This window comes from Peromyscus eremicus, chromosome 20 (genome assembly GCF_949786415.1).
Source record: "Peromyscus eremicus chromosome 20, PerEre_H2_v1, whole genome shotgun sequence".
NCBI lineage: Eukaryota > Metazoa > Chordata > Mammalia > Rodentia > Cricetidae > Peromyscus > Peromyscus eremicus.
In genome coordinates this window covers 60,644,321-60,667,000 of record NC_081436.1, presented here as the reverse complement: position 1 = coordinate 60,667,000, position 22,680 = coordinate 60,644,321, and the positions used below count along the sequence as shown (strand labels likewise).

General features: G+C 48.6%; 1 protein-coding gene across 2 annotated transcripts in view; it reads left to right on the top strand.

Moving 5' to 3' along the window:
• Positions 1–255: 255 nt before the first annotated feature.
• Baalc (BAALC binder of MAP3K1 and KLF4) overlaps positions 256–22,680 on the top strand; it is a 75,965-nt gene continuing 53,540 nt past the window's right edge. For both annotated transcript variants that reach the window (XM_059247664.1, XM_059247665.1), the window contains exon 1: positions 256–452. In XM_059247664.1, the coding sequence (XP_059103647.1) occupies positions 293–452 (160 nt within the window). In that variant the 5' untranslated portion in view covers positions 256–292. The remainder of the gene's footprint in view (positions 453–22,680) is intronic.

Genomic DNA, 22,680 nt, shown 5'->3' with positions numbered 1-22,680 from the left:
GCCTCTCCCAGAGCACTGAAGGAGGGCTTTGCAGCGGGCCGGTGGGAGAGGCGAGGTTGAGAGGAGCTGGGGAAGGAGAGTGGGGAGGAGGAGGGCTTTGGAGGCGGAGAAGAGGGGCGGCGGGGCGCCCGGGGAGCCTGGCGCTGGCAGCAGCTCTGGCGATCAGGGGACCGATGTCGCTGCCGCTGCCGCTGCGGGCGCCTCCTCGCGGGCCGGAGCTGCGTCGCCCGGGCTGAGCCGCAGCCGCAGCCGCAAGCCGAGCGGCCGCCGGGCGCGCCCGCAGCACGGGAGGATGGGCTGCGGCGGGAGCCGGGCTGATGCCATCGAGCCCCGCTACTACGAGAGCTGGACCCGGGAGACCGAGTCCACCTGGCTCACCTACACCGACTCGGACGCGCTGCCCAGCGTCGCCGCCGCCGACAGCGGCCCCGAGGCAGGCGGCCTGCACGCGGGTGAGTGAGCCCCGCGCCCGGGAGGCCCCGGCTGCCCGCAACGAGCCGGAGCTGCAGGAGAGCCCGGGGCAGCCGGGCGCCCCACGGCGTGCTGGCGGGTGGGGTGACCGAGACAGAGGGACAGAGTAGGACCTGCCGGCTGACCAGCTGGCAGACTCAAGCCCCAGGGTGCCAGGTCAAGGAGAACAGCTTCCCAGAGGACTGAGCTAACCCTCTACATTGCCGCGACCCAGCACTCCTTGGCCTCAGGCAGTCAGTGCATATGCATTGGCCCGGGCGTGGGTGGGTGGGGTGGGTGGGAGGACGGCCCACTTCACCCCCAAGCCTAGCCCTCAGCCCACTCCTCGTTTCCCACCTGAGCTAGTGGGCCTTTACCCAGCTTTGGTCCAGCTTCCCTTCTGGCCACCCGTGTACTCGACTGGGTGATTCTCCACCCACTGGGCCACCTGGCCCTCACACCTTTGGCGTTTGGACAAGACTCTTGAGCAGAATCGTCTGGGTGGAGCCTTCTTGTCTCCTCCCTCATCCCTCCTGTTGGGAATGAGCCCCACTGCAGGGCTTCAAATTCCTCACCCAGATCAGGGCGCAGTCCCTGCCTGCCCACCACCAATGCTGCTCTCCAGCCCGCTTTTCCAAGCAGTTATGTCATAGTGAAGGATTTCTCTCCTTATCCCAAGATGCTGGCATGCTTTATGTGAAGCAAGACGTAAGAGATTTTGACTACAAATGCTCTTACCTAGGTCATCCCTCGGACAGCAGGAGTCTGACAGGGATCTGCAGAGAAGTTCCTGGTCTAGTCACAAGTGTCAGGATTTGAGTTAAAGCAGACACTTACAAACACAGGCAGCTACTGTTGAGGTAGACTGACCTTTTGACCCTAAATGTGTTGGTGACATCACAAGGAAAAACAATAAAACCTCTCCACTTGTTACATAGATCAATATTTGGGTTTTTAAGTCCTGTTACCTGATCCCATTGTGTTGGCATTACTTTAATCTTGGGAATAGACATACCCACCCTTGATACCTACACTTGGTCCTTTTATTCATTTATTTTTTTTTTGGAGCTGAGGACCGAACCCAGGGCCTTGCACTTGCTAGGCAAGCGCTCTACCACTGAGCTTAATCCCCAGCCCTCCTTTTATTTTTTTAAGGACACAAAATCTGGCTCTATTGTCCAGACTGGCCTTGAGCTCCTGAGCTCAAGCACTCTTCCTTCTCCAGCCCCTCCCCCCTCCCCTACCCCCTTACCCCGTAGTTGGGAGATAGGCATAAGCCTCCCCTGGCTTGCCTGGGGAAGCTGTGGTAACGCTGGATTTATCTTAAAATTGTTGGACTCCCAGGGACCACGATGGTTACTGTGTGCTGCTGCTGTATCCAGCTGTTTCCCAAATGGCATGCTGGCTGAGTTCAGTGTCAGGAGGAGGATGACGGGGCCTTCTGAAGGTTTTGTAAATGTTAGCTGTGACAGCATTTTCTGAGACAGTGTCATACTTCTCTGGAGAGTCCAAGGCCAGGGAGGCACTGTAAGGAAACACGCTTGGAAAGACCCAGTTGCAAAGAACAAAGCGCAGCCTCAAAGAACAGCTGTTTGGTGGCACTCTGCGTGCACGTGCGTGCGTGCGTGCGTGCGTGCGTGCGTGCGTGTGTGTGTGTGTGTGTGTGTGTACGTGTGTTTAGTGTGTGGGTATCAAAGTCGCTGTGGGCTGGCTGAATACGCACATGCGCACTCCTCAAGTCTTTCCCAACACTTACTCATTATTTTCAGTCTATATGTCATGAAACCTGGTTCCTGCCACAGGTGAGGCACGGGATGAGAACTTTCCGAATAGGGACAGCCTTACAAGGTCCTGAAGACAGTATCGTTCAGAGGAAGGCCTCATGTCCAGTCCAGGGACGGTGTCTCAGATGGACAGCAGCATTTTAATTCCCTAGAAATTTCAGTCAGTCTCAGCGTGGAGGAATACTTCTGAAGATCAAGAATGAACAGGGTTTGCATGAGCAGTGCTGAACTGTGTAGTGGGTATATGTATTAGTTCTCGACCTCTGCATATGGAATTACAATACACAGAGCGGCTTAAATAGCCCACGTTGCTGACTCAGTTCCCATGGTTGGAATACAGGCCATTGCTTGGCTAGATCTTTGTTTAAGATCCCGAGACTTCAGACAAGGTATCGTCAGGCTGTACTCCTTTATTATTATTATTTATTAATTAATTTTTCCCATCCTGATCACAGTTTCCCCTCCCTTCACTACTTCTAGTCTCTTCCCCCAACCTCCCCCCCTTCCATTCCTCCTCCTTTCTCTTCAGAAATGTGCAGGCCCCCCATGTATATCAGCTAGCCGTGGTATATCAATTTGCAGTAAGACTAGACACCTCCTCTTTTATTAAGGCTGGACAAGGCAACCCAGTAGAAGGAAAGGGTCCCAAAGGCAGGTAACAGAATCAGAGACAGCCCCTGGCACCACTGTTAGGAGCCCCACAAGAAGACCTACACAGCAGTAACATATATACAGAGGACCTAGATCAGTCCCATACAGACTTCCTAGTTGGCGGTTCGGTCTCTGTGAGGCCCTATGAACCCAGGTTAGTTGATTCCTTGGGTTTTCCTGTGGTGTCCTTGACCGCTTTGGCTCCTATAATCCTTCCTCCTCCTCTCCCACAGGATTTCCAGAGGTCCGTCTAATGTTTGGCTGTGGGTCTCTGCATGTTTTCATCAGTTGCTGGGTGAAGCCTTTCTGATGATAATTGGGCTAGGCACCCATCTATGAGCATAGCAGAATATCGTTATGAATCATTTCATTGACTTTTTTCTTTTTTGTCAGTCATATTTGGTTCTATTGAGGTCTATGGGCTGTCCAGTCTCTGGGTCCTGGCCCTCCAGGCTAGGCCAGGGGTGAGTTCCCGCTCATCATATGGATCTCAAGCTGGACCGGTCATTGTTTGGTCATTCCCATAGTTTCCATGCCACCTTTGTCCCAGCATATCTTGTAGGCAGGGCAAATAGTAGGTCAGAGGTTATGTGAACCTAAGTTTTATGGAGTGCCCTGGTACTGGGTGGGGACTGAGGAGGGGCTTGTTTGCCGTAGTTTTGCATCCTGGAAACAATCATCTTTAGTCAGCTTGGGTCATCTGAGAAAGTTAGAGATTTGCTGGGTTTCTGCCGCCCTGGGCCATTAGCCAGGACTCCCCATTCTTTTGTTCCTCCCAGTCCCCACCCCCATGTGTACCCTGTGGGAGCTTTTCTAATGAACCCAACCCCATGACCCATAGGTGCCCGTGCCCTGTAGGGAACCAGAATGCTAGTCTCTGTCTATGAAAATCCTTTTCTGAGGGAGGGAGCCGAATGGAAGAGCTGGGTTCAAGACTGCATGTTGCAAAATAACCAAGATGCCTTTGTTCCAGGAATTAGAGCTGGAGAAGACCCTGGAGGTCATCTGTCCAGGGCACGTGGACTCTCAGATCAATTGTCCCCATCGGGAAACGTCCTCAACCATGTACCTCCAGTTCTCTCAGAACCCAAGACTCCCTTCTTCCTGGGGCCCTGGTCCCTCTTCCTTCGTGTCAAATGGGAACTTTTCTCTTGGTAGCCTTAACTGTAGGACCAACTCCTCTCTGTCTTCCATGCTTAGGGCGTAGGTGACGCAAGGTTGGGTTCCATGGGTTCTCCAGAAGGCTGAGCATCAACTGATAAAGAATTTTCCTAAGGAGCAGGCACCCGGTCTACTGTGCCTTACCTCAGCTAGTCCTACATTTTCTGTTTACTCTCTTCCTTGTAGTCTTTGCAACTAGACATCCCCCAACCTGAGTCAGGTGCCTTTCTGATCCCACAGCTTCTATTAAAAAAAGCTCTCCCCTAACCTTAACCCACTCCATGGAAACTTCTGGACCAGCCTAAAGATTCTATAGGCTCCCCACAACGCAATTCCACAACCGTGTCTGCTGAGAGGCTCCATTTCAGCACAGCAGCCTCAGACGCTCAGCTTTCACCTGTCTTCTAGACTGAGGGCGTGTCACGTGACAAGCGTTCCCTCAGCATTTGTGTAAGAGATCCGCATTTCACTGTGGGTGGTGGGAGGCGTATTTTTATGCCAGTTCCACAACTGAGTCTCTTGCCCGTCCCCCATTCCTCTCACTGACAATCGACCCTGGGGCTCTGCTTCCTGTTTTGGGAGGTTTCCAGCTGCCAGCGGAATGCAAGTGAGTTTTCAGATCCCACTCTCGGTAGGTTGGGATTGAAGATCTAGCTGAACTAGAGCAGCTGCTATCCTTCACCTGCCCGGATTTCCAACCCTGCTGCAGAAGGAAACAGAATCGGTCTGGTGTGGATTGATTCTTATAAAACCGGTTTGCTGGACTGTTTTGTTTGACTTCCATTGTGGGAGGGGGGGTCTCCAGGGAGAGCGAGTCTCCTGAGGTTGTCACGACCCGCCCAGTGCCGCTGTTCCACACACCGATACCCTCTCAGTCCCGTTTCCACTTCATTGCCAGTCTCTCCTTAAAATTTCAAATGTCTCCCACAAAATTTTCTAATCTATTTAGAGAGTAAAATGCTCCAAATTTATCTCAAGTAGTTCTTTATAGCTTCAAATAATTGTGCTAGTATATCGCACTTTGGAGAGTTTGGGCAAATGGTTTACCTTAATAAGCTAGAAGCCAGATAAGATACTTAGTATTATTATTAGCTACCATTTACTGATGGCTTCTGAAGGGTCAGGTGTAGCTAGAGTTTTCCTGCTTGGCCCACAGTCAGGACAAATCTCTCTCACTTGCCAGTCCCACAGGCGCTCAGACCCAATCGAATAAACACAGAGACTTATATTGGTTACAAACTGTATGGCCGTGGCAGGCTTCTTGCTAACTGTTCTTACAGCTTAAATTAATCCATTTCCATTAATCTATACCTTGCCACATGGCTCGTGGCTTACCGGCATCTTCATATGCTGTTTGTCATCTTGGCAGCCGGCAGTGTCTCTCCTCCGCCTTCCTGTTCTCTCCATTCTCCTCTCTGTTAGTCCCGCCTATACTTCCTGCCTGGCCACTGGCCAATCAGTGATTTATTTATTGACCAATCAGCAATACATTTGACATACAGACCATCCCACAGCAGTCAGGCACTGTTCTTGACATTTAATGTAAATCACCCCACTTAGTGTGTACAACAAGGATGAGACAGGAACCATTGCTCCTGTGTTTACAAGCCAGGGAAAGAGGCTGAGAGTGTTCTCTATCCCAGAACTGGGATCCAGCTTTCTCTGGTGGCAAGCACTCTTCAATAACCCCAGCCAGTGGGGGTTGGTTTTAGAGTCCTTGATTTTGCAGTTAATGGGATGCAAAGTCTAGCCTAATCTCTTGATGATCCAGGCGGATGTCCGACAGCGCCGGTCCTCTGTCTTATCCCCCTTAGTGTAGGAAGCTTCCTCCTCTGCAGAGCACCTTCCTCTGAGACTCTTCCTACTTCCTGTGATTTCCACCTGATGAACACCAGCCCTGTGGGGTCATGTCTTGCATAAACAGCTCTCTCAATCCTGGAAGATGCCGTGGGTCTTCTGCTACAGTTCTTCCAGGTCAGATGTGCCATACTGTAATCATCTTCTTGACTCTTGGGGCTTGACTATATTCTCTAAAAGCTCTGCTCACTCCATCCAAGTCTTTCCTTGACATGAGCAACCTTGATTAGAGCTAGGCTCTTGATGTTTGTTTAGCTGCACAGGACAACACAAGGGACATTCTGAAGCGGCCTCTGAATGCACCTCTCCTGGCACAGGGAAAGTCAGGTGAGAGTTTGCTCTTGTTGGCACATTACCTTAGTGACTCACAGAAAGCTCGTGATTAGTTAAAACCCTTAGCTCCTTCTTTCTAATCAAACTGAAGTTCTGCGGCATCAGGAACATTATTATGCTTCCTCTGCTATGGACCCAGCACTTGGGACAGTAACTGGAATATAGATGACACTCAATAAACATCAAATGAGTGACTCCCTCCCAACCCTGTGAATCTGCACTAACATAACTGTGTTAAGTAACCCCCAGTTTGGATGTTTGCATTTATTGTAAAAATTCATCTTAGTGGTTTCCAAATTACTGTTTAAGTCTGTTGACTTTTGTTCACTTTGATGATGCTATGAAGAGAACATTCTAGGCCTTCATTTCCCCATGTTTATAGACTGAAGATGGAAGATTATTTGTTCTTCTGTTTGTTCAGTAGACACTCAGCACAGAGATGAGTAAGTCGCGTTTCTTTATTTCAAGAAGTAGATAATAAATGAGAGACCGACCCAGAAACGTCAACCAGGTCAGCGTGGTCCATGTTGCAGGGGAAATTCAAGGTCTAAGCATTTCGTTCAGCCTGGGGAGTTACTGTGTACACAGATCATAGAAGAACCAAAGAAACAGGTGTTCCCATGGCTCCTTCCAAGCAGGAAAGGTGGAGGAAGGCAGCCTGGCTTCCCCAAGAGATGTCCTGAGAGGGACAGTCCTGGGGAGAACCCCCAACCTAGGTCTTCCTGTGCATGAAACCTCCCACCCCAGCCCCAGCCCCTTCTAGACGCCTGTTAAAACTGGTGCCTCTGTCTTAAACTAATGATTAACTCACATCTGCCACCTTCAAGGGTGCTGGTTAGGTTAGGTAAGTGATGCCTGGCTGAGCGAGGCTGGTGAGGGAGCTCTCCTGGATGGATAATCTAAAAAGTTTACGTGTTCCCTTTCCCCGTAGACCCCAGATAAGATGTTATCTCTCATCACTTCCATCTACTCATCATTTTTAGGTTCTTGCCTACTATTGGTTGCATAGTAAGAAAATATTTCTTTTTGCTCTACAGAAAGCTGTTATTTTTCTTCTTATTATTGTGGGCATGAGAGCATGCATGATGTGTATGGGTATCCATGCCACAGTACCCTGTGGATGCCAGACAACAGCTTTGTGCAATCTGATCTCTCCTTCCCCATTGGAGAATTTATCAAGGCAACTCCACGTAGTTAAAAAGGAGGTTTATTTTGGGGTAACTTACAGCCAGTAAAGGGGTTGGTTACAGGATCCAGGAGAGGTGAGGTGCAGTCCAGTGGGGTTCTCTGGAGAACTCCGCTTGGTCTCCCATCCAGCATCCAGGATCAAAAGGAACCAAGAGCGTGGGCATATCCGGGTCTTGAGGGCTCCTGTCTCGGCCTCACCTCAGGGGCCTGTCATAGGTAGGTGTGACAGTTACCAGAAGCCTCACTGGGGGTAGTACTTCCAGGTCAAAGCTGGAACAGCTACCCACTGCATTCCCCCTTTCTGTGAGTTTCCAGGATTGATCTCAGGCTTGCTGGCAAGTGCCTTACCCACTAAACCATCTCTCCAGCCAAACCTGTTAATTAGGAGGGATTTGTTTGTTTTGTAAATGGTACAAGAAACAGGTGACAACAAACCCAAGCAATTTATACACCTCTAGGAAGTCCAAGTTCTCATGGTCGTTCCTGCTCTGACAGTCCAGTGTCAGCATGGCTACATGGCATTGTCCAGCCCCTTTGAGGGACTAAGGAGCTAATGGAGTTCTCAATAGACAGACAGATGGGGGAGGGGCCTCAACTAGACCATAAAGATGGTGAACTTCCAAAATGGCTGGCTTCTTCCTTACCCTCCTGAGATAAAACCCTAGTAGCTTAAAACAAAGGCTTGGCAGGCTTCTTTCCCCACGACCAGTGGGGTTCCCCTTTAGTGGGCTACTGAAGTGTAGTTATACCATCTCATGAAAGCATTCCTAAGAATACTTTAAGTAGTAAAATTACCTTGGTTAAAACTCGTCTCTGAACCAACCATAAATTCTTATACAATGTGTCCCTGAGCTAAAGGTTAACTGCTGGACCACTGAACTGCTATCTCTCTGCTTCTGTAAACAATGCTTGCTTGCTGCAGATGTCCAGAGCTGCCTTTCTGTCTATGTCACAATTGTGGGTTTTGCCCTTGAAAATTCAACCAACTGGAGGTTGAGGCTGCTTTCCACTAATCTGCTGGGGACAGGCCTGCTGGCAGTTAATAAGGACTCCATTCGACTTATTTAGGCCTCTGGGGAGTTTTACTCTTCAAGTACCCCGTAACACCCCTGCCTGTGGACCTGTCCAACAAGTTCAAGGTCAGACCAGAACCTGTGTACCTCAAACTTGTGGACCTATGAGTGTCCTTATCTTTGTTTAAACTGACCAACCCAATTAGGAGAGGAAGACCCCTCCCCAAGATCTTTAAAAAAAAAACCCAGCCCTCAAGAAGACAGAGCTTCAGTTTCCTGAGTCCACCTTCTGTAAAGCAGAGGGTCTTTTTCTCTGTGTGCCTTGCTGTGTGTGTTTCTGTAGGTGGGGTTTTTGTCAGGACAGCCAGCTCCCCAATAATTGTCACGGAGACTTATTAATTATAAATGCTTGGCCAATAGCTTAGGCTTGTTACTAACTAGCTCTTACAACTGAAATTAACCCATATTTCTTATCTATGCTCTACCACATGGCAGTACCTTTGTTCAGCACAGCATGTTCATCTCCTGTTTTCTCTGCATCTGGCTGGTAACCCTGCCCTCTGTAGCTGGATGTTTTCCTGTGCTCACCCAGCACAAAGGTCCCACAGCCACTTATAAAATTCCTGTGTCCCACCTGGTCCTGCAACTGCTCAGACCCAAGTAAACACACAGAGGCTTATATTATTTTTAAACTATGGCCATGGCAGGTTTTTTTGCTAGCTAGCTTTTTGCTAGCTCTTAGATCTTAAATTAACCCATTTCTACAAATCTATACTTTGCCGTGTGGCTCATGGCTTACCGGTACCTTTACATCTTGCTTCTCATGGCAGTGGCTGGCAGTATCTCCCTGCCTTATCTTTCTCTTTCATCTCTCTCTAGTTAGAATGTCCTACCTAATCTTATTTTGCCTCACCATTGGCTAATAGCTTTATTTATCAACCAATCAGAGCAACACATATTCACAGCATATAGAACAATGTCACCCATCATTTCCCCTTTTCTTTCCATTCAAAAGGAAGATTTTAACTTCAACAGCCCTTCTCTGCCCCACTATTCCTTTTCTTTGTCTGCAAGCCCCACCTAACCTCTCCCTGCCTAGATATTGGCCATTTAGCCCTTTATTAAGCCAATGAGAGCAACAAATATTCACAGTGTACAAAAAGATTGTTCCACAGCATGTTTCCTCACCTTAAAAAGCCTTGGTTTACCGGCTGATTCTGTTTGCTGTGTCCGAGGTTTCTCCTGCTGCTGTGTGCCTTTCAAAAGCAAACTTGAGCAGGACCCCCTAGACAATACAAGTTGGCCACTAGGTAAAATAATCCCGACCTGACCAGCTGTACATTGAAGTGATTCCATTGTTGAGTGCAACAGCATTCCAACTCGCCTCCTGACTCGTAGGGCCTGGTGGATAGGGGGTGAATAGGGTAACTTTCTCTCCACCATCAAGGGTCTTTACCTGGCTTCTTCTGTTCTCAGAAGTTCCTCATGCTTGGACCCCTTCAGCATCCTCCTTCAGGATACCTTCCTCCAGTATCTGTGCAATTCATTAGTAAACTTGGTTCTTCTTGGCCAAATCTTCCCAGTGCCTTTCTGTGTCTGGCCCAGAGCTTCTGAATGTCTCCAGAGCTGAGACAATGGATTTCTGATCTTTGAGCAGTTTGTGGTACTTTGTTACAACAGCATTAGTAAACTCCTACTAATACGTGAACACAGACACTGGACGCTGGACACAGTAAGAGGATTTCCGGCGTTTTCCCTCCTGTTTCCTCCCAAGATCGTGTCTATCCCTCTGCTTTTTAGATCTGGGTTGCTGTTTTCAGGAGGAAGAAGCTGAGGTTAGGTGAGGTTAACAGATTGAGCAAGGTCACATAGCTGGAAGGCAGAACAGCCTTATGGGAACCCAACTCTCTTTTTTTTTCTAAACCCTGGGCAACATCTACCCTACCGTGACTGCGACTTCTCAGCAGGAATTTCAAACTCTCCTCTCCCCCATCTGCTCGGTGTTTTGTTGTTTTATATTATGGATCCCTTTGTGGGTGCCTCCTACCAGCATTTTTGTGACTAAGGGCTGGCTTCCTGGAGTCCTGTGGCACTGAACGTGGCCCTTCCCATGCTTTGGTGGCCCACGTGTGCCCATCTCTAGAGAGCAGCATTGCGAGGGGACTTGCCAGGTCCCATTAAAGATGAATGTCTCTAGGAAGAAAAACACAGTTTTCTGATTTCAAATGAAACTTATATTCCTTGTAAAAATTAAGAGAGTTGGGGGCTGGAGAGACGGCTTTAGACGTTGAGAGTGGAGCATGGTGCACACCTCCTCAGGTCCCATTTAGACAGCCAGCCCCAATATCAGGCTGCTCACAAACTGTAGCTCCAGCTCCAGGGGGATCCAACATCTCTGGTCTCTAAAGGCATGAACACACACACACACACACACACACACACACGCACGCACGCACGCACGCACATGCACACGGAAACACACACACACACACACACACACACACACGCACACACACATGCCCACACACACAATTAAAGTGTGTGGAACTAGGTATACCTTATAATAAATACATCTTTTGTATATAGCCATTCCATGCTCTGCAGTGGAGGGCATGCTGTCTTACATTTTCCCCAGCTGTTTTCTGGGAGGTACAGTCTATGATATGGGAGCATGATAGCCTCTGTCTCAGTTAGGGTTTCTACTGCTGTGATGAAGCACCATGACCAAAAGTAACTCGGGGAGGAAAGGGTTTATTTGGCTTACACTTCCTTATCATTGTTCATCACTGAAGGACATCAGGACAGGAACTCAAGCAGGGCAGGAACCTGCTTCCTGATGCTGAGGCCATGGAGGAATGCTGCTTACTGTATTGCTCCCATGGCTTGCTCAGCCTGCTTTCTTATAGAACCCAGGACCACCAGCCCAGAGATGGCACCCACAATCAGCTGTATAGCAGGCTCTCTTGGACCACCAGCTCCCAAATTATGACACAGAGACTTATTATTAGTTATGAATGCTTGGCCTTAATTTATGCTTGTCCCACTAGCTCTTATAACTTATATTAACCTGTTTTTCTTCATCTATGTTTTTATCTTTCTTTCGTTCTGTATGTCCTACTTTCCTGTTTCCTCCATGTTTGACTGGCTGGCTGGTGGCTGGTGGATCTGGGTGTCTCTCTTTCTCCCTTTTTCTCTCTTAAACCTAGATTGCTCCTCCTACTTATTCTCTCTGCCTGCGTTTTATTAGACCAATTGGGTGCCTTAGGCAGGCAGGGTGAAACAAATGTAACAAATCTTTACATTGTTAAACAAATGCAGCATAAACAAATGCAATACATCTTTACACAGTTAAAGTAATATTCCACAACGTAAATAAATGTAACACATCTTTACATAGTTAAAGTAATATTCTACAACATTTCCCCCTTTTTGTCTAAATAAAAAGAAAAGTCTTAACCTTAACAGGGCTAGGCCCTCCCCCATCAATCACTAATTAAGAAAATGCTCTACAGGCTTGCCTACAGCCTGACATTGTGAAGGTATTTTCTTAATTGAGGTTCCCTCCTCTAGGATGACGTTAGCTTGTGTCAAGTTGACATAAATCTATCAAGCACAGCCTTTGCGTGGGAGTGGGGTATAGTTGGAGGCACCAGCTCCAGTCTGAGTCTCAAATGCCCATGAGGTCAAGCAGGTTAGCTATTCTCTCTTCTGTCTCATACAACGCCATCCATTCCCAGCTCTGGTTCTCTGGGTGCCACAGGGCAGGTGTGGAATGCCATGTCTGGTCATGAGGCTTTCGTGTAAGGAATCGAAGCTGGAAGCCCCATCTGCTGTACAAATGGTGCAAAGTGCCCCAGACTCTGGGTCCAGTTAGCCTTCCTTCACAGTGATGCTGTCTGTGCATTTTGGTTTTTCTTGATGTCTGCATAGGCATTTTAGTGGGCAGTTAAGCTAAGCTGAGTCAGTGCTGTTAGCCAGATGCCTGTGGCTTGGATCCACCCTAGAACTTACTGATCTTCTCCAAACCACTGCCCTATGCTTTGATGCAGCCACACTCAAGGGACCACACAGACAGACAGATGACGTCTTTCTGTTTAAGCATCCCGCACTTCCTCCCTCTGCTACCCAGCCAGCACCTCTGTGTACCGTGCATGACCCTGAGCCCTCACACCTCTCCTTACTCACCCAGCACCTTCCTTGCTGCTTTGCTGGAAGACCGCAAAGCTATGTAGTTAAGGAATCTGAATTTAACTACAGGTGTTAGTCGTGAGACCTTGACGTACAGGTCTCAGCCACCCTGGGCTTCCGTTCTTCTCTGATGGGATGGGAGTCCCTGAAGAATTAACACAGTCACAAGGACACTCAGAGTCTCAGCATTGGCCACACAGCCTATCACCCAGGACCTCTTCACTTCGCCTTCTCAGGCTTGTTTGGGTTTACCATGCCCAGTCTTTCGTCTTCCTGCTCCTCTGCTTCCTGTACCATGTGTCTGAGCTGCAGGCACCGCTGGAGAAGGAGATGAGTGACGCTGTGCATTAATTCCCTGTTAGGATGGTCCCCGTCTTACGGCTTCACTGCTGGGTTTTCTTCTTCTCTGAATACCAAAAGAGATCAAATGCTTGCCGTGGACTCTCTGGTCCTGTCTCTGTCCCCTATGTAAGAAGCAAGTCATTGTGGTCCATTTTCAGTCCGAGGTGCATTTAGAGCTCGTCAGAGACTCATAGATAAGCAGGAGGCACTAGGCCCCTGTGTTCCCTGGCTAAGCAGCTGGCACTGCTTGCCTGGGGACTTTTCATTTTATTTCATGTTGAAAAGTCACAGATAAGCTAGCCAAGCATGGTGGCACACGCCTTTGATCCCAGCACTTGGAGGCAGAGGCAGGCAGATCTCCGAGTTCAAGGCCAGCCTGGGCTACAGAGTGAGTTCCAGGACAGCCAGGACTACACAAAGAAACCTTGTCTTGAGAAGACAGAAAAGTTACAGACAGTTTGCTACCTGACTGAACCCATGTGTCAGGAAGAGGGGGGCATCTTGAGCCCCCAGAGGGCGGGGAATTTGGGGTGGGGACTGTGCTAGATGAGTAGGAGAGACTAACTCTACACTACCAGCCTACGGGGAAGAACAGGCGGGGATTGTGATCAGGAATAATAGAACACTGTTTTGTGACAAATTGGTGTGCCAGTCATTTTTGCCGTTTGTCTAGGCTGACCGCTGCTGAGACAACCCCCGTCCCCCACCCTCACCCCCAGCTTCTGCAGAACTGAAAATAAATGTCTCACTTTTGCTGCTGAGTCTCCAGTACTCTTATTTTGAAGTGAGGGTCTTTGTTTCCCACACCTATCATGCGATCTTTATTTTCAGAGTTTTAAAAACAGTTTAGCCATCCTCTCCTCTAGTCTGAGTAGAGGAGAGGATGCTAAGTTCACAGGCAAGGTTGTTCCTTGTTGTAACAACGCGTGGGGAGACCCTGTCTGCAGCTCTATTTACGTGAAGGTCTCTTCTGCACCCCATTGGCCCTCAAAGAGCACATCGTCATCAATCATGTGACCTCTGCAAAACCTGCTCCCACTGTGACCCTTGGCATTTATTTTCATGTCACAGGGAGAACAATATCTCCTCCCCCCTTCCCCCTTCTCTCTCTTTGAGACAGGGTCCCACTGTGTAGACTAGAGTCCAGATTATCCTTGACCTCTCCCCATCCTTCCTAAGTACTGGAATCATAGGTATGCAGTCACAGAGACTAGCAGAGGGAACAGTCTTTTAAATGCACGGCAAGCGCTGTTATTCTGGGCCAATATTTTTTAATAGCTTCCTTCTCTTCCTTTCTGTCTTTTTCTCTTCCCTTTGGTTTTAATTTCTGTGCATGAGTGTTTTACCTGTACGTCTGTACACCACACGCATGCAATACCTATGGAAGCCAGAAGAGGGCATCAGATCCCCTGCACCTGAGGTTACAGACGGCTGTGCGCCTCTATGTGGGTGCTGGGAATTGAACCCGGGTCCTCTGGAAGAGCAGCCGGTGTTCTTAACACCGAGCCATCTCTCCAGCCCTTTCTTTTCTCCTCTCTGTAGAATAAGAATCCCTTGCCTGACTCATTCCCTGCTGCATTTCCAGTACTGTTTATCCCACGGTCACTTAGAGTGGCCCAGCTCTAACGGCTCTTGTTCTTTGTTCATGGAGCCTGTTCCCATTAGCAGCCTTTGACGCTTGTTAGGACGGGCTTCCCCTGACCACACCCCAGCCCTTCACAAGCTTGACCCCACCCCTTTCTTCAGCTGTCACTTCCTCAGGGAAACCAGCTTTCCCCAACAACCGGTATTTCCTTCCTAACGTTGGTCTTTGTCTCAGTGTTTCCTGGTCCCGTGAGGTCAAGGGCCTCATTGACTCACTTGTTGGAACCCAAGCTCTTAGCACAGTGCTCAGCTGAGTGGATATTTATTGAATGTCACTCCGTGTACCAGTTACAAATCGTGTCTGGTCTCATGATAGTTTAGTAAGTAGAGGGTCCACAGCGGAAGTCTTCTTGGGAATTTCCTACTCTGCCATCCTTAGTGCCTGGATTTCATCTCATGACACAAGACGCCACGTTGTCCTGTTTTATTTATTTATTTTTAAAATTATTATTATTATTATTATTTGTTTTTTTGTTTTCGAGACAGGGTTTCTCTGTGTAGCTTTGCGCCTTTCCTGGAACTCACTTGGTAGCCCAGGCTAGCCTCAAATTCACAGAGATCCGCCTGGTTCTGCCTCCCGGGTGCTGGGATTAAAGGCGTGCCTATTTTAAGTCATATGTATATGTGTGGGTCTTCATGTGGGCATGTGCACCTGAGTACGGGCACCCTCAGAGGCCAGAGACAAAGGTTCAAGGCAGAGCTAGAGTTACAGGCTGTTGTGAGCCACCCGGCACGGGTGTTGGACACCAAATTTTTGTCCTTTGCCAGGGCAGTAAGTGTTCTTAACCACTGAGCCGCCTTTCTGGGCCCCCACACTGTCTTATTTTCACGGGAAGTAAGGGAAGAGTAGAAAGAAGCATTCTTCCCGAGTATACCCCTCAGGTGGAAAACAGCGTCTTTCCCGGCACCGAGTGCCGTAACTCTGGTTACGGTGGCCAGAACTGTGTCAGGTATTCCTAGCAGGAGAAGTGTGGGAAACCAACCTTCCAGGTGAGAACGTGCCATGGGCAAAGCCGCACGGCTGCTCTTCCGGCCGAGGAGAAAGGAGGAAGTGCTCGGAAGAAGGCTGCAGTTCTCACCCTGAGGGTGTGGTCGGAGAGAAGGTACAAAACAAGGGCAGGAGAGGAAAGAAGAACCGACGAGAGGGAGAGACAGACCATCCCCAGGAACTAAGGCGACGCGGCTGTCAGGATTGATATTTTGCTGTAACAGCATTTAAAGCTATTTTTGTGTGTTAAAATGATATGTGGGGGACAGCTTAGATGGGAGAGTGCTTTCCCAGCATGGACAATGTCGTAGGTTTGAACCCAAGCACCTCATAAAACCAGAAGTGGTGACATACCTATAATCCTAATATTCTGGAGGTAAAGACAGGAAGATCAGAAGTTCAAGGCTATCCTCTGCTACATAGCAAACCTGAGTCTGAGATACATGCGTTAATGTTGAAATACACAACTTTCTTTCTTTCTTTCTTCCTTCCTTCCTTTTTCTTTCTTTCTTTCTTTCTTTCTTTTCTTTTTTCTTTCCCCCCCCCCCCCTGAGATTTCAGGGTTTAAATCCAGGGCCTTTTACATCCCAGGCAAGCTATGTTCCACTGGGCTACATCCCCACCCCTGGAAATAATTTAAAAATAAGGCAATGCTCTTCTAACCTTAAATCTTGTAGGATGGTCCTGTGGAATTCTGTGTTGTGTTTCTTTTTGTTTCAGTTTCCTGCAAGTTTAATATGGTCCGGAGACTAGGGTACCAGCTTCACGAGAGGGAGCATTTATGAAGTGAGCTCTCTCTCTCTCTCTCTCTCTCTCTCTCTCTCTCTCTCTCTCTCTCTCTCTCTCTCTCTGAGATAGGTCTCTCTATGGCTGTTCTGGAACTTACTCTGTAGACCAATCTAGTGTCAAACTCAGAGATTCGCCTACTTCTGCCTCCCAAGCCCTGGCTGGAAAGGTGAACACCACCATGCCTGGTTTGTGGAGGTTTCTTGTGCAAGGTGATATTCATGCTCAACCTGGGGGCTTCTGTCAGGGAAGCTTCAGACAGCCAGCTGGCAAATTTTAAGAGCTGACTGCATTCCCTGTGGAAGTTGAAAGAATAAAAAATAAAAATTCCCTGCTTGTGGGCTTTAGCACATGCAGAAACCAGAAGGTTTGGAGAAAATAGCAGGGTTGCCATAACAACAGGGCACAGCATTGCTTACAAAGAAGCTGCAGTGGCCGATGATGCACACTTCCTAAGAGGAGGATGCAGGTTTAAGGACCTCAGTAAACAACAGACACATCTAAAGCCAAGGCCACGTTCAGTTTTTTTCTCTAGAACCACTTTCCAGACAGTCAGGATGTAGCAGCGAGGCTCAGAGTCGCTGGTGGGGTTGATAAGGGATGAGTATGCACGCACACATGAATGCAGTCATTGTCTCCTGAGCGTTGTTTGCATTCACGGGGGCCTCTCCAGTGCCAAGCATCCCACAGTTATCTAACCCAGCTATCTCCGTCTTACAGGTAGGAGAGGCAGAGGGGCGATGGTGCCTGTCTAAATGCACACGGGTTGTAAGAAGTGGGTGTGGTTCAGAACCCAGGCCTGTCTCACTTTGAACCTGGTGGTCTTTCCTAAGCGGCAGCTCCATGGTCAGGCTGCTACCTCCGCTTCTCACTGCTGTTTACCTAATATCTACAGCAGCTTTTGGACTGGCCCCTCGCAGCCCCATCCCAGTGCTTTTCACTCTTGCTGGGGGAGTGTTTTGACACAGCTGGGATCACTGTCATGCTATTCTCAGAGTGTCATGACTTCCCGTTGCCCACAAACTGTGAAGGCAGATGCCGGCCTGCCTCTGAAGGTTTTCTCTCTTGACTTGTCATCCAGTAGCTTCCCGGCAGCTTCTCCCCACTCAACTTGACCAGAAGGCTCTGAGGCTCTACGTCCTGCTGCCTATACCCCAAGGACTTTCCCTCCCTGCCCCCACAGCTCAGTCACAAGCTCCTTACGGATGCTGCTGGCTGTGAACTCATGGAGACCAGCGGCTACTGTAGGTCAAGATCAGCAAATGTCTGTAAAGGCGAGATAGTAAATGTTCTGGACTTTAGGGGCCTCGTGATTTCTTTTGCCGTTCCTCAGCTTCTCAGTTCTCAGTGCCAGCTCAGCCCCAGACAACTCAGGAACAAGCCTGGCTGTGTTCCAATGCCTTCTTCTTCATTTTAAAATGTTACCTATTTTCTTATTCTCTCCTCCCTCCTCCCCACATCTGTATCTGTGTGTGTATGAACATATGTTCATGTGTGCAGGTGCCTGCAGAGGCCTGAGGAGAATGTTGGATCCCTTGGCTCCAGAGCTACAAATGTTTGCAAATGGTCCAACGTGGGTGCTGGGATCCAAACCCTGGTTCTTATGACCAAGCAGCAAGTATTCTTTGTGTCTGAGCCACCTTCCAGCCCTATTTTTCATTTTTAAATTAACTTTATTTCTTCAGCATTTGTTGATGAGTGTTTGTGGGGTCAGAGGTCAGAGGACAACTTGTGGGAGTGGGCTCTCTCCTATTTGAACTCAGCCATCAGGCTTTCATATCCACTGAGCCATCCCACCAGTCCCAATCTAGCGTCTACTCATGTCTTAGGTAGATCTTTGGCGTTAGTAGATTTCAGGCTCACCGCCTTCAAGGCCAGAGACATAGAAAAGGGTGTGGGTTCTTCTGTCTCTAGTCCCAGCCCTCAAAGACATATCTAAATACCTTTGCAAATACCAAAATTCACAGTGTTTGTGCAATGACCAAGGAGTCAACGGGATAAACTTAATCCTCACTTTGAAGGAAGTTTTGCTTTTCTTTTCTGCTCTTAAGAAGGTGTCTCTATATGTAGTTCTGATCTGGAACTCTCTATGTAGACCAGGCTGGCCTCCAAATTCACAGAAATTCACTTGCTTCTGCCTCCCAAGTACTGGGATTAATATGTGCACCAACATTTGTGATAGAAGGAAGTTTTTAAAAGCTGTTAAACAACTTCTAATGACATTAGGATGCTAGGGAATGTAGATTAGAGACTATTGTTCATATTATGCTCCTGACTTGAAAGGCATCATGTGACATCACCCACAGTGGGGTAATCTCGGGGGGGGGGGTCCCAAAGATGAATTTTATCACCTTTCTGCTTCACAAGGAACCGAGCCCTCCCTCACTTGGGTTCCTGGGAACGGTGTGCCTTTCTGCTCCTTCGGTTCAGGCCACAGTTGACTGAGAGCCAAGGGGAGCTGCTGTGACCTGCACCCTTTTTCTAGTTGGCCTCGAGTGTGGAGTGTTGCTTCTTCCTGGTGTGAAGCACAATCATCCCCCTGGGTCCTTCTGAGCCGCGTGCTCACCTTTCCTTAACGGTCAGTGATGGCCACGGGAACATTTTTAAGAAATCGCTCCACGTCTGGTTGGTTCTGAGTCTGGGTAGCTGATGAATGGGAGCTCTGTTCTGGTGTTTGCTATGTGAATCAGGTGTTCCTTTGCCGAGAGGAGGAGGGGCTTGCCAGCCATTATGTACGGCTTCAGGAACTAAGCAGTGAATGTCCTGCAGAAGACATTATTTAAATAGAAGCTGCTGACCGTGCTAACCGAAAGTCCCATGTATACCAGCGCTCTTTAGACCTATATTTTTCCGTTTTGAATGTAACTTAAAAATCCAGACACAGACTATTCTGGGTTTCCCAAATCCCAAAGTTCCAAATCTACAGTCATGTGCAAAGCCCCAGGAAATGTAACAAAAAGTTATTTGAGAAAGTGACATAATATGTATACAATACACACACACACACACACACACACACACACACACACACACACTCTAGACATGTTGAATTTCAATTGAGCAACACATTATCTGGGTATAGTTGCTCAAAGTAATTCTGGGACTCCTTCATCACGGCCTAATGCATTTTTATATAGCATTTCAAGCACATTTAAGAAGTTACAAAAGTCTAAACTATATGCACATATTTCAAGACTATGCATATTTTATGTGGCCGTGTGAATTTGGATCTCTCCGTGCCCATCACTCGGCACCAACAATGAATACAGCACAAATCTGGCTTCCTCGCTGCTTCTTCTACTGCCCTTTACCACTCGGATACTTTTGGAGCAAATTCTAGGAGTCATGTAACTTCATCATAAATACATGTTAAGGGATAAAGGCTCTCTACATTTTATTTATTATTTTAATAAATTTTGTTTATGTGTATATGTGCATTGGTGTGTGTGTGTGTGTGTGTGTGTGTGTGTGTGTGTGTGTGTGTGTGCCACATGAGTGTAAAGCTCACAGAGGCCAGGAGAGGAAGAGGAATTTCTCTCCACAGAGCTTGTGCTGTTTCGCCTCCCCGACGGCAGTGAATGAGAATGCCCTCCTGTTTCCCCATAGCCTCCCAACAGAGTACTGTATCCTCAAACGTGGAGGTTTTTGTCATTTTCGCAGGTGAGACACGGTAGCTCAGCTAGAGTTGTGTGCCTCTCCTGGAGTGGGGTTGCTGTCTTTCCATAGGATTATGTGCAAACTGTCCTTTCTCCCCTTGCGTGAAGTCTGTCCGTCCGTCCTTTCAGGTTTGTCCTTCTGACTGTATTTGTTGGTTACAAATATTCACCCTTTGAGGATGACTGAGGCATTTTGAAAAGCAGAACATCGTTCAGGTCATTTGGTGAATAGAATCGCTGGAGCTCTGCTCTCAGATGGCACAGCGTGCCAGCATCTCTCCATATGGTCATTTGGCTTCTTACAGCTCCACAGCCCAAGGCTGTCAGGGTGTGTCCCAGCTAGCAAGGTAGAGCTGCCTTGCCTTTAATGACCCGGGATGGGTCCACGTGACAGTAACTCCTTGATGAAATGGGCTTTGAGGTCCGTGAGGGACCTTCAACTTTTCTCTCTCTATTGGCCTATCACTGTTTCTCTGGTTGTTATGAATTATTACGCATGTGTGTATACCTGAGGGTATCCTGAGTGTGCAGGGAAACATGCTGGCATGCTGGGCAGATGCAGCCAACCCACTCCATGCAGCCATGGCAGCAGGGCTGCAGGTGGACATTCACAACCCAGAGGCTGCATCCATGTGGAAGTGGTTTATTATAAAAGAGACAGAGAGAAGATAGGAAAGAAGGAGAAAAGAGAGGGGGAGGGGGGGTTCGCGGAAGAGAGAGGAGAAAGGGGCAGAGTTTTTCCTTAAGAAGAGGCTTCTGCGTCAGAATGCAGGGTGGAGTCAGGGTATGGGTCAGAATATTAACACTGGTAAGACATGGCAACTCCTGGGTCAGAAACAATGGACTTTATGACTGTGGAGGAGCCTGTTTCTTTAGGGTTAGCTCATCTGTCCCAGCTCCCTTTCTCAGTGTGTGTGTGTGTGTGTGTGTGTGTGTGTGTGTGTGTGTTGAGGCAGACTGTCTGAGTGGATAGCTGTGCCGTGAGACTGCTGTTCTTTCCACTCTGGGGACTCTCTGCTCACAGTCGTACCCGTGACCCTACGGAGAGTCTGCGTTCATTTCCACTGACCCTTTCGCAGCTTGTAGCAACATCATGGGCCAGTTTCTTCTTCCCCGGCTTCTTCTCTCAGCTTCACTATACCTCTGACCTGTGAGGTCCCCCTTTACTGTCCCTGTTCCTGTTCCTGCAAACCCTGCCCTGGTTTCTGGGGCTCTTCAGGCTGTTCCCCTGGCTCTCCTGACTCAGCAGGCTCACTCCCAAGGGATTCATCTCCACTGGCTATCAGCTCGTGGGTTTCCCTCCTGTTACCAATGTATGTCTGACTATTGCCTGCCGGCTGCCGCAGGTCCAACTTCCCAAGACTAGTGACCGCCCAGCTGATTCAGCCCCGACCCTGACACCTGCCCTGGATGATGCCATAGACAGTCTATAAGGCACTCAGCACGTGTTGACAAAGTGCAGCACTAGCATTGGGGCATGCCTGTCTGAATAGACATTTCTTTTTTTCTTGAAATGCTGGGAATCAAACCCCAGGCCTTGTATATACCAGGCAAATGCTCTTCCACTGAACCATGTCACCAAGTCCCAGGCCTTGCTGTGTTGTTTGAGATGGGTCTTGCTGTGCAGCTCAGGCTCAATAGACTTTCGCTGTTGTTAGTATCAGGCACTGTAGCTGTCTCAGCCAACTTCATGGGCAAACATAAAACACGATGGATTTCCTAATTGTGTGTATATGTGCCTTTTTTTAAAAAATATTTATTTATTTATTATGTATACAGTGTTCTGCCTGCACACCAGAAGAGGGCGCCAGATCGCATTACGGATGGTTGTGAGCCACCACGTGGTTGCTGGGAATTGAACTCAGGACCTCTGGAGGGGCAGCCAGTGCTCTTAACCTCTGAGCCATCTCTCCAGCCATGTCTTAATTTTTGTTTGATTGTGTTTTATTGTTGTTACTGTTTTCAGTCTTGGAGGCCAAATGCAGGGTCTTGCTCATGCTTGGCAAACATGAGCTGTGTCCCAAGCTAACTACGCACTTTTATGGATTGGGTTTCTTTCAGACTGTCCTTTCTAATAGCCTTCTGTGTCTACTAGCTCCTGGAAGCGCGCCCCCGCTCCCACCCCCACCCCCGTTTGCTCCCTCCCCCTGTCTGTCTCTTGAGCAGCTTCTTCCCATCAGACATCTTTCCTTCACTTCACTCATCATATTGCATGAGTTTCCCAAGCCACCCTCTCTGCATGGCTTCCTAGGCCTCCCCTGGGAGGAACGAATCTCTTCCTCACACCTTATTTTATTAGTTTCTCTCAGTCACTGTCTTGCTGTGTGGTTAGCTCTGTGTACATGGGCCTTGCTCTGTCCTTCCACAGCAAGCAGAATTTCTTGGGGACAGAAGTTGCGTGGTGCTCATCGTCTGTCTCTTACGAGAGCCTGAGGAAACGGAGATCCCTTTCCCAAGGCCTGCACCTGCTTTTGTCACCCACCTCGTGCCGTCTGCATGGCTTCGCGGTGGGTGGCTGCGTGGCTTTGCCAGAAGCCCTACCTTCCCTTTGTCCTCCTGTGAAGTAGGTGCCACTTCCATCAGTATCTGAAGCAAATGATGTCGTCCACAGAGGAGCCACGGCCACTGGCGGGACTGTG